The following is a 12,214-nucleotide window of genomic DNA, read 5'->3' as shown; positions in this document are numbered from 1 at the left end:
AGTGCCTTCAGAAAGTATTCATACCTCTTGACTTATTCCACATTTTGTTGTGTTACAGTGTTACAGTTCAACATGGATTACATATCATCCATCAACACACAATACACCATAATGACAGTGCAAATATGTTTTTAGAAATTTTAGCAAATGTGTTCAAAATTTATAACAGAAACACCTAATTTTACATAAGAATTCACACCCCTTTTCTATGACAGTCCAAATTGATCTCTGGTACATCCAATATCCTTTGATCATCCTTGAGATGTCACTACAAATTGATTGGAGTCCACCTGTGGCCAATTCAATAGTTTGGATATGATTTAGAAAGAAACACACCTGTCTATATAAGGTCCCACAGTTGAAAGTGCATGTCAGAGCAGAAACTACAGTGCCTTCAGAAAGTATTCAAACCCCTTGACTTTTTCCACATTTTGTTACGTTACAGCTTTATTAAAAAATGTCTTAAAATAAGGCTGTAACAATTAATCTACGCACAATACCCCATAATGACAAAGCAAAAAACGTTTTTTTAGAAATATTTGAAAATGTATACAAATAGAAAAAAATATGTATATATATATCACATTTGCATAAGTATTCAGACCCTTTACTCAGCACTTTCATTATTCTGAAAAGTTATCAAAGCTGTCACCACAAACCCTACAGTACATGTACCTCCCCAGTTCGAGGGAATGCTGTAGTAAGCCATTTTTCCAAACAACCAATAGATTCCATTCAGAGCACCTCTGAAAGGGATAACAACATTATAGACCGAAATACCATACGTAACATTAGCAGGTTACCCAGTGTCGGCATTGTTAACAGTTAACTTACAGGTACTGTACAATTCATTGTACAATGACTTTCTAGTTCACCCAAATGATTACCTCCTTCTCCTCTAATACAACAAGGGGCTGTCAAAACTCCTGCTACTGAAATACTTGGGAACAAAGTATTATCTGGTCTAGCAAACGATGGTGGGCCTGTGCAGTTGTGTAATGCAGAGAACGTCATGGGGTCAGGGTTATGTGGCATCTCCACTAACAATAGTCAGTCCATTTGCTTTGTCATATTTACCCCTATGGGAAATACCACAAGCGGTAAACCTTCTCCTACCTTAACTCAATCAATCAAATGTATTTATAAAGCCCTTCTTACATCAGCTGATGTCACAAAGGGCTGTACAGAAACCCAGCTTATAACCCCAAACAGCAAGCAATGCAGGTGTAGAAGCACAGTGGCTAGGAAAAACTCCATAGAAAGGCCGGAACCTAGGAAGAAACCTAGAGAGGAACCAGGCTATGAGGGATGGCCAGACCTCTTCTGGCTGTGCCGGGCGGAGATTATAACAGAACATGGCCAAGATGTTCAAATGTTCATAGATGACCAGCAGGGTCAAATAATAATAATCACAGTGGTTGTAGAGGGTGCAACAGGTCAGCAACTCAGGAGTAAATGTCAGTTGGATTTACATAGCCGATCATTCAGAGTATTTCTACTGCTCTTGCTGTCTCTAGAGAGTTGAAAACAGCAGGTCTGGGACAAGGTAGCACATCCGGTGTACAGGTCAGGGTTCCATAGTCGCAGGCAGAACAGTTGAAACTGGAGAAACAGCACGACCAGGTGGACTGGGGAAAGCAAGGAGTCATCAGGCCAGGTTTTCCTGAGGCATGGTCCTTGGGCTCAGGTCCTCCAACAGAAAGAAAAAAGAAAAGAGAGAAAATAAAAAAAAGAAAGAAAAGAAAGAGTGAGAGAGAGAGAAAAAGAGAGAGAAAAAGAGAGAGAAAAAGAGAGAGAAAAAGAGAGAGAATTAGAGAGAGCATACTTCACTTCACACAGGACACCAGATAAGACAGGAGAAATACTCCAGATATAACAGACTGACCCTAGCCCCCCGACACATAAACTGTTGCAGCATAAATACTGGAGGCTGAGACAGGAGGGGTCGTGAGACACTGTGGACCCGTCTGACGATATCCCCGGACAGGGCTAAACAGGTAGGATATAACCTCACCCACTTTGCCAAAGCACAGCACCCACACCACTAGAGGGATATCTTCATCCACCAACTTACTATCCTGAGACAAGGCTGTGTCTCTCACATGGATAGGCAGACCATTCCATAAAAATGGAGTTCAATAGGAGAAAGCCCTGCCTCCAGCTGTTTGCTTAGAAATTCCAGGGACAGTAAGGAGGCCTGCATCTTGTGACCGTAGCGTACGTGTAGGTATGAACGGCAGGATCAAATCAGAAAGATAGGGAGGAGCAAGCCCATGTAATGCTTTGTAGGTTAGCAGTAAAACATTTAAATCAGCCCTAGCCTTAACAGGAAGCCAGTGTAGAGAGGCTATCACTGGAGTAATATGATCACATTTTTTGGTTCTAGTCAAGATTCTAGCAGCCGTGTTTAGCACTAACTGAAGTTTATTTAGTGCTTTATCTGGGTAGCCGGAAAGTAGAGCATTGCGGTAATCTAACCTAGAATAATAATCACAGTGGTTGTAAAGGGTGCATAAGCATAGATTCATTTTTCTGCATCATTTTTGGACAGAAAGAAAACATTTTGCGATGTTATGTAGATGGAAAAAAGCTGTCCTTGAAACAGTCTTGATATGTTTGTCAAAAGAGAGATCAGGGTCCAGAGTAACGCCGAGGTCCTTCATAGTTTAATTTGAGACGACTGTACATCAAGATTAATTGTCCGATTCAACAGAAGATCTCTTTGTTTCTTGGGACCTAGAACTAGCATCTCTGTTTTGTCCAAGTTTAAAAGTGGAACATTTGCCACCATCCACTTCCTTATGTCTGAAACACAGGCTTCCAGAGAGGACAATTCTGGGGCTTCACCATGTTTCATTGAAATGTACAGCTGTGTGTTGTCCGCATAGCAGTGAAAACTAACATTATGTTTCCAAATGACATCACCAAGAGGTAAAACAACAGTGAAAAAAATATTGGTCCAAAAACAGAGAATTGAGGAACACCAAAATGTACAGTTGTTTTGTCAGAGGACAGAACACCTACAGAGATAAACTGACATCTTTCTGACAGATAAGATCTAAACCAGGCCAGAACTTGTCCGTGTAAACCAATTTGGGTTTCCAACCTCTCCAAAAGTATGTGGTGATCCATGGTATCAAAAGCAGCACTAAGGTCTAGGAGCATGAGGACAGATGCAGAGCCTCAGTCTGACACCATTAAAAGGTAATTTACCACTTTCACAAGTGCAGTCTCAGTGCTATGATGGGGTCTAAAACCAGACTGAAGCATTTTGTATACATTGTTTGTCTTCAGGACGGCAGTGAGTTGCTGCTCAAAAGATTTTCAATTGTTTTTGAGAGGAATGGGAGATTTGATATAGGCCAATATTTTTTATATTTTCTGGGTCAAGGTTTGGCTTTTTCAAGAGAGGCTTTATTACTGCCACTTTTAGTGAGTTTGGTACACATCCGGTGGCTAGAGAACCGATTATTATGTTCAACATAAGAGGGCCAAGCACAGGAAGCAGCTCTTTCAGTAGTTTAGTTGGAATAGGGTTCAGTATGCAGCTTTAACATTTAGAGGCCATGATTATTTTTATCAATGGGCCAAGAGATATAGTATTAAAAAACTTGAGTGTCTCCCTTAATCTTAGGTCCTGGCAGAGATGTGCAGACTCAGGACAACTGAGCTTTGGAATACGCAGATTTAAAGAGGAGTCCGTAATTTCCTTTCTAATGATCGTGATCTTTTCCTCAAAGAAGTTAATGAATTTATCACTGCTGAAGTGAAGCCATCCCCTCTTGGGGAATGCTGCTTTTTAGTTAGCTTTGTGACAGTATCAAAAATAAATGTTGGATTGTTCTTATTTTCCTCAATTAAGTTGGAAAAATAGGATGATCGAGCAGCAATGAGGGCTCTTCAATAGTGCACGGTACTGTCTTTCCAAGCTAGTCGGAAGACTTCCAGTTTGGTGTGGTGCCATTTCCATTCCAAATTTCTGGAAGCTTGCTTCAGAGCCCGGGTATTTTCTATATACCAGAGAGCTAGTTTCTTATGACAAATGTTTTTTGTTTTTAGGGGTGCGACTGCATCTAGGGTATTGCTCAAGGTTAAATTGAGTTCCTCGGTTAGGTGGTTAACTGATTTTTGTATTCTGACGTCATTGGGTAGGTGGAGGGAGTCTGGAAGGGCATCAAGGAATCTTTGGGTTGTCCGAGAATGTATAGCACAACTTTTGATGATCCTTGGTTGGGGTCTGAGCAGATTATTTGTTGTGATTGCAAACGTAATAAAATGGTGGTATGATAATCCAGGATTATGAGGAAAAACATTAAGATCCACAACATTTATTCCACGGGACAAAACTAGGTCCAGAGTATGACTGTGGCAGTGAGTAGGTCCGCATACATGTTGGACAAAACCCACTGAGTCGATGATGGTTCCAAAAGTCTTTTTGAGTGGGTCTGTGGACTTTTCCATGTGAATATTAAAATCACCAAAATTAGAACATTATCTGCTATGACTACAAGGTCCGATAGGAATTAAGGGAAATCAGTGAGGAACGCTGTATATGGCCCAGGAGGCCTGTAAACAGTAGCTATAAAAAGTGATTGAGTAGGCTGCATAGATTTCATGACTAGAACCTCAAAAGACGAAAAGGCAGTTGTTTCTTTTTTTGTAAATTGAAATTTGCTATCGTAAATGTTAGCAAGACCCCTACCTTTGCGGGATGTGCAGGGGATATGGTCGCTAGTGTAACCAGGAGGTGAGGCCTAATTTAACACAGTAAATTCTTCAGGCTTAAGCCATGTTTCAGTCAGGCCAATCACATCAAGATTATGATCAGTGATTAGTTAATTGACTATAACTGCTTTGGAAGTGAGGGATCTAACATTAAGTAGCCCTATTTTGAGATGTGAGGTATCACAATCTCTTTCAATAATGACAGGAATGGACGAGGTCTTTTTTCCAGTGAGATTGCTAAAGTGAACACTGTCCAATCTAGATCGAGGCACAGACATGGTCTCAATTGGGATAGCTGAGCTGACTACACTGACTGGGCTAGTGGCAGACGTCTTGGAAATATTGAATCAAATATATAATTTCTCAGATACCGGAGCTTGTGAATTCAAATAGACTTTATTACAAAAAGTAACAAAGCCGAGCAATTCCATGGAACAACTGCCTTCTCTTGTTACAGACCTCAGGCGTTTTAGGTTTCCACTTTCAGATAACACACATGGTCATTCCTCTCTATGTAGATGATTGACACCCCTTCACCTCTTGCCACCATTATCTTTCTGTCTCAATTCTTGCATGTTTACAGATTATATTGGTGGCGTATCCATAGCAATGATACAAAAAAACAAGACACACACATAATGCAGGTGTCTGTCCAATGATACTCATAGGACTACACAATGGCTCTCCCCAAGCCTGTAATGGCACAGACATACATATACAATACAATCACATGCATTAAAGCTAGTCACAGGACCAGGCAATAACTTCCCTCAGGCCTATAACAGCACGTTTTCTGCTTACGTTCTGTTTTTACATGTCTAGTGATTAACTCCATGTTGATCCAGCTCTGTTCATTCACCTGGCCTCAGTCTTTATTCTGAATTAACTCTATGTTGATTCTGCTCACAACTTCTGGGAGAACAGTCTAGATACTGGAAAATCACCCATAGTCATTAATTTTCTCCTACATTGACCACTAAGCTGGCAGGCTGGCTAACAGCCTGATCTGCACCCTATCTCATTGTGGAGCTAAGGGAGTTAGAGCCCTGTCTATGTTTGTAGATTAGATGAGCACCCCTCCAGCTAGGATGGAGTCCGTCACTCCTCAGCAGGCCAGGCTTGGTCCTGTTTGTGGGTGAGTCCCAGAAAGAGGGCCAATTATCTACAAATTCTATTTTTTGGGAGGGGCAGAAAACAGTTTTCAACCAGTGATTGAGTTGTGAGACTCTGCTGTAAGAGCTCATCACTCCCGCTAACTGGGAGGGGGCCAGAGACAATTACTCAATGCTTAAAAAAACAAGACACCTGTACCATGTCACATATAGAGTTGAAATGTATAGAATGTTGAGTTAGCATTCTAATATTGCACTTTATATACATCACAGAAGACTGAAATACCTAACAATACCTTGACATAAAAACACCAGATTTTTGTTGTATGTTTTAATCTTTATTAATGATGAAATTATGAAAAATATTAATACCATGCGCCCAAAGAGGGCGCTTTTGGTCATTGACTGCAAACCAAAAAGTAACATTTTTGTGCTTGTGTCAGGTTGAATATCCCCTTTAAAAATGTCTATACATTAAGAACCGATTGTCCTGTTCTCCTCACATTCTATAACCCACAGGAACAAGATTTATAGAACATAGGAACAACAAAGTATAACATAGAAGAGCAACAATGGTCCACATATTAAATGACAGTAGTCCAAATGATCAACGCTTAAAAACGACATTGAAAGGATGGATGAAAGAGCTTTGAGTCCGTGTTTGGCATTGCTTGACATTCCTTGGCCCTGAGCAGTGGTGGAAAAAGTACCCAATTGACATACTTGAGTGAAAGTAAAGATACCTTAACACAAAATGATTAAAGTAAAAGTGAAAGTCCCCCAGTAAAATACTACTTGAGTAAAAGTCTAAAAGTATTTGGTTTGAAATATACTTAAGTAACTGTAATTGCTTTAACTGTAATTGCTAAAATATACTATACAAGTAAAAGTATAAATAATTTCAAATTCCTTATATTAAGCACCCCAGACGGCATTATTGTCCTGTTTATTTTCCTGTTTATTTTACGCTCCCAGACTCAGACATAATTTACAAACAAAGCATGTGTTTAGTGAGTCCGTCAGAATAGAGGCAGTAGGGATGACAAGGGATGTTCTCTTGATAAGTGTGTGAATTTGACAATTTTCTTGTCCTGCTAAGCACTCAACATGTAACGAGTACGTTTGGGTGTCAGGGAAATGTATTGAGTAAAAAAAATATCATTTTCTTTAGGAATGCAGTGAAGTAAGAGGAAAAGTTGCCAAAAATATAAATAGTAAAGTAAAGTACAGATACCCCAAAAAACCACTTAAGTAGTACTTTCAAGTATTTTTACTTAAGTACTTCACACCACTGGCCCTGAGTGACAGTGATTCTAGGTATGTGTGTGTTTGAGTGTGTGTGTGTTTAAAGCGATATCCCCAATCCAAAAGAGGAACATTTGTCATCATCGACTTCGAGGGACAGCTAAGAGGTTGTGTGTCCAGATTTCACTATTCTCCATCAGACATTTGTCAGCTAGTTGGAGAGAGAGAGGTCAGATCTGAAAGTAAAAACGTAACAGAAACTGCAATTATTACATACAGTTGAAGTCAGAGTTTACATACACTTAGGTAGGAGTCAATAACACTCGTTTTTCAACCACTCTACAAATTTCTTGTTAACAAACTATAGTTTTGGCAAGTCGGTTAGGACATCTACTTTGTGCATGACACAAGTAATTTTTCCAACAATTGTTTACAACAGATTATTTCACTTATAATTCACTGTATCACAATTCCAGTGGGTCAGATGTTTACATACACTAAGTTGACTGTGCCTTTAAACAGCTTGGAAAATTCCAGAGAATGATGTCATGGCTTTAGAAGCTTCTGATAAGCTAATTGACATCATTTGAGTCAATTGGAGGTGTACCTGTGGATGTATTTCAAGGCCGACCTTCAAACTCAATGCCTCTTTGCTCGACATCATTGGAAAATCAAAAGAAATCAGCCAAGACCTCAGAAAAAAATTGTAAACCTCCACAAGTCTGGTTCATCCTTGGGAGCAATTTCCAAACACCTGAAGGTACCACGTTCATCTGTACAAACAATAGTACGCAAGTATAAACACCATGGAACCACGCAGCCGTCATACCGCTCAGGAAGGAGACACATTCTATCTCCTAGAGAAGAAAGTACTTTGGTGCGAAAAGTGCAAATCAATCCCAGAACAACAGCAAAGGACCTTGTGAAGAAGCTGGAGGAAATGGGTATAAAAGTATCTATATCCACAGTTAAACGAGTCCTATATCGACATAACCTGAAAGGATCGCTCACCAAGGAAGAAGCCACTGCTCCACAACCGCCATAAAAAAGCCAGACTACGGGTTGCAACTGCACAAAGATCGCGCTTTTTGGAGAAATATCCTCTGTCTGATGAAACAAAAATAGAACTGTTTGGCCATAATGACCATCGTTATGTTTGGAGGAAAAAGGGGGAGGTTTGCAAGCCGAAGAACACCATCCTAACTGTGAAGCACGGGGGTGGCAGCATCATGTTGTGGGGGTGCTTTGCTGCAGGAGGGTCTGGTGCACTTCACAAAATAGATGGCATCATGAGGTAGGAAAATTATGTGGATATATTGAAGCAAAATCTCAAGACATCAGTCAGGAAGTTAAAGCTTGGTCGCAAATGGGTCTTCCAAATGGACAATGACGCCAAGCATACTTCCAAAGTTGTGGCAAAATGGCCTAAAGACAACAACGTCAAGGTATTGGAGCATCCATCACAAAGCCCTGACCTCAATCCCATAGATAATTTGTGGACAGAACTGAAAAAGCGTGTGCAAGCAAGGCCTACAAACCTGACTCAGTTACACCAGCTCTGTCAGGAGGAATGGGCAAAAATTCACCCAACTTATTGTGGGAAGCTTGTGGAAGGCTACCCGAAACGTTTGACCCAAGTTAAACAATTTAAAGGCAATGCGACCAAATACTAATTGAGTGTATGTAAACTTCTGACACACTGGGAATGTGATGATTGAAATAAAACATTCTCTCTACTATTATTCTGACATTTCACATTCTTAAAATAAAGTGGTGATCCTAACTGGCCTAAGACAGGGAATTTTTACTAGGATTAAATGTCAGGAATTGTGAAAAACTGAGTTTAAATGTGTTTGGCTAAGGTGTATGTAAACTTCCGACTTCAACTGTAAGTCCAAGTTATAAAATGTACTGGGGATCAATACATTCTAATAATTTACATGTTATATTCCGTGACTGGAGAGGTAGGAGGCAACCTTCCATAGAAATAGATCATACATGTAACCTATATCATAAGGTAAACTGTATGCAACCTTACCTCTGAGAGCGGGCGGAGGACGTGTGGTCTTTACCAAGTTACTCTGAGAGAGAGCCTCCGTCATCCAGGAGAGGGCACTAGAACAGTACTCCAACTGGGAATGTGAGAGTGATGGAGAGAGAGAGAGAGAGAGAGAGAGAGAGAGAGAGAGAACCATAACGGATGTGGTCTGTTCAGTGCTGAGCAGGCAGATGCAACAGCTGCAGTCCAAATGCAGACACACACATACTTACGATTACACACGAACGAACACACGTGCGTGCACAGACACACACACACACACACCCACTAAACCATCCCGCCCATTAAGGAGCACTGAAACTTTTGGCACTTGTGTCTGGTTGCCACTGGGCAGATAAAGCAGGGTGCCACTAACCTCGGTCTCCAACATTCTCAGCCTGCGGTCGTGGTCCCGAATCTCTGCCATCTGCTTTAATACATTGTCCACCCTTCAAACATGACCACAACACAGGACCACAACAAAGGTTAGGGGTCAATTCACTTCTCAGTCCATTCAGGAAGTGAATTGAAGTTCCGATTCATGAATTTTAAATGTTATTGAACCGATTCCTAACACAGGAGGATCCATGAGCTACAGCATCTCAACCATTCTATTCATAGGCCAGATAGAAGCCGAGCTGTTAACTGAAGCTGTTAAATAAATCTGGCATTTAGTCTAGGTGAGATGTCTCACTTGACGGAGGTGCGTTTGAGTCTCTCTGAGTCTTTCTCTCTCTCTCGTTTGTTCTGGGCAAAGAGTATATTCTCCTTCTGGATGGCCTCCCACGTGTTCAGTCTACTGGCCTCCCTACCATGGATCTCCAGAACTGAATGAGGGATATAGGAAGAGGGGAAGAACAACGAAATTGGGAAGAAGAGAAAATGATAAAAAATACTCTTGAAGGAAAAGGGAAGTGGACTTTTAAAATACTTGAAGTTCAATACTTGAAGTGAATTATCTGATCACTGGTCTTCCTACAGGGCCGGCGTTATGATCATTTATTTGACCGAGATGGGCGCAGACAGAAAGATGCATCAATCTCAGATAAAGCATCTGAGAGAGTGAAACAGCCCCCCCCCCCTACAGTAAGTGTAGTCCATGTATCTGATGTTGTCTGGACAAAAATAGTATGACATGTCATACTCATACTCTTTTTGGCGAGACAGCATCAGATGTATGAGCTGTATATAGTAAGACTGAGGGGCGCTCACTCTGATGCATTCTCCGGGGAGATAGTTCCAGCCAGTTGCGAATTGAAGGAAAGTTGGTGGGTGCACAGTGTACTGTTAAGATGCTGGAATAATTTTGGGACTAATGTGCGAAGATATCCTACTTTTTGAAGTGATTTGTTTGACAACCAAATGAAAACATAACTGGTTGTGTTGATGGCACATTAAAAGGTAATACCTTTTTACAGTTAAATTACATGCCTTTTTTTTATACATACATAGGAGGTCCCATGAAAAAATGTGCCTAGAAATCAAATGCCTTTCCAACTGATTCGTTCTGGCGCCGGCACTGTTTTCCTCCCTCTCCCTCCCTCCCCTCCTCACGCTCTCCCTCCCATTCCCTCCCTCTCCCTCTATCTCCCTCCCTCTCTCACCAAAGTGTTTGATCTTCGTGGAGGGGATCTTGCGGATGTGTCTCTTGATGATGAGGTGGAGGTGGGAGATGAGGATGAAGGGTGGTGCCAGGCAGGGTCTGGAGTGATACTCCACGATCAAATTGTAGCGCTGGAACTTCCAGTAGTTGTCGCTGTGCTCCTGCACTTTGGAGAACGTGTGACTGGAGGAAAGGCAGAGAGAGGGAGACAGTGAAAAGGCTGAATATCAGGAAATAGGTGACTCTCGCTCATATAAAAAAAGTTTTATTATATTTTTTAGTTCATGACATTTTGAGCCCCAATGACACACAGATAAAGCAGAGCCAGAAAAACATACCATTAGGAAAACACTCAAATAAAAAAACACTATTCCAAGACACCCTGAGGAACTAGATGAAATAAGAGAAATTCAACCCACGGATTAGAGGGGCCTATTGAATGAGTGACGATCTGTCGAGGGGAACACAAGGAGAGTGAAACAGGGATATGGAGGGGGCGCTAGATGGGAAAGAAGGACAGAGAGCTTATTCTCATTGAAGAGAGTTGCAGTAGAGGTTTCGGGACGAAATGTCGCTGGGCCAATTGTACAATGCCCTATGGGACTCCCAATCATGGCTGGTTGTGATACAGCCTGGATTCAAACCAGGGTGTCTGTAGTGACGCCTCTAGCACTGAGATGCAGTGCCTTAGACCAATGCGCCACTCGGGAGCCCTCTAATAAAAATCAGAAGACGATTCAAACTGTTTTGGCTACACAACATTCTGCAGATCTCCAAAGGAAGCATGGCAACAAACATGATTTGGAGGTAGGGCTACATTTGATTAATATTACAGTAATGTCTCGAGAATTAATACATCTCTAATCTCTTGATAACTTCCTCAACACTCGTCAATGTGAAGAGCTAGAGAGAGTGAAAGGTAGACAGAGTGTGGAAGAGGGAGAGAAAGTAAAAGAGGGACAGACAGAGGGTCCATTACCTGAACATGGCGATGAGCAGGTTGACCAGGAGGATGTTGGTGACCAACAGGAAGATGACCAATAAGATGATCACCAGCCAATTGTGGTCGGTACTCATGCAGGGCTCTGCCCCAGCCTCGACCAGAGTGGCGTTATTGGTGCACTCTATCCCCTCCTCCAGTTTATCAGCTACCGACAGAGAGACAGGGAGACGAGGGCAGGAGGCAGTGAGAGGGGGAGAGTTTGAAAAGATGGGAAGAAGCAGAAGGAGGGGTGTGAAAATAAATATTTAAAATGGTAGGGCAAAGAGGGTAGATTGGGTAGGGGTTGATGGGGGGATGCAGAGAGAGAGGAGTGAAAGAATAGAGAAAGAGGGAGAGAAACCAGTAATATATATATATTTGTTTTTATTTAGCAGACTCTCTATTCCAGAGCGATTAAAAGTTAGTGCATTAATTTTAAAATATCTAGGTGAGATTATACTATGTTACATACACATGCAAACCACATTCATACACAAACATCAACGCAC

General features: G+C 41.4%; 1 protein-coding gene across 2 annotated transcripts in view; it reads right to left on the bottom strand.

Annotated features, from left to right (window-relative positions):
* Positions 1-6,153: 6,153 nt before the first annotated feature.
* LOC112251554 (transient receptor potential cation channel subfamily M member 4) overlaps positions 6,154-12,214 on the bottom strand; it is a 72,322-nt gene continuing 66,261 nt past the window's right edge. Inside the window, exons 22-27 of one of the 2 annotated variants that reach the window (XM_024422537.2) lie at positions 11,703-11,871; positions 10,725-10,906; positions 9,815-9,947; positions 9,497-9,569; positions 9,121-9,214; positions 6,154-7,318 (exon numbers count right to left, since the gene is read on the bottom strand). In XM_024422537.2, the coding sequence (XP_024278305.1) occupies positions 7,290-7,318; positions 9,121-9,214; positions 9,497-9,569; positions 9,815-9,947; positions 10,725-10,906; positions 11,703-11,871 (680 nt within the window). In that variant the 3' untranslated portion in view covers positions 6,154-7,289. Of the gene's footprint in view, positions 7,319-9,120; positions 9,215-9,496; positions 9,570-9,814; positions 9,948-10,724; positions 10,907-11,702; positions 11,872-12,214 lie in introns of those variants that run through there. The other variant, XR_002953685.2, reaches the window with a different exon arrangement.

The sequence above is a fragment of the Oncorhynchus tshawytscha genome, linkage group LG09 (genome assembly GCF_018296145.1).
Source record: "Oncorhynchus tshawytscha isolate Ot180627B linkage group LG09, Otsh_v2.0, whole genome shotgun sequence".
Classification (NCBI taxonomy): Eukaryota; Metazoa; Chordata; class Actinopteri; order Salmoniformes; family Salmonidae; genus Oncorhynchus; species Oncorhynchus tshawytscha.
Note: the sequence above shows the minus strand (reverse complement) of the source record. Positions and strands in the feature narration are given on the sequence as shown.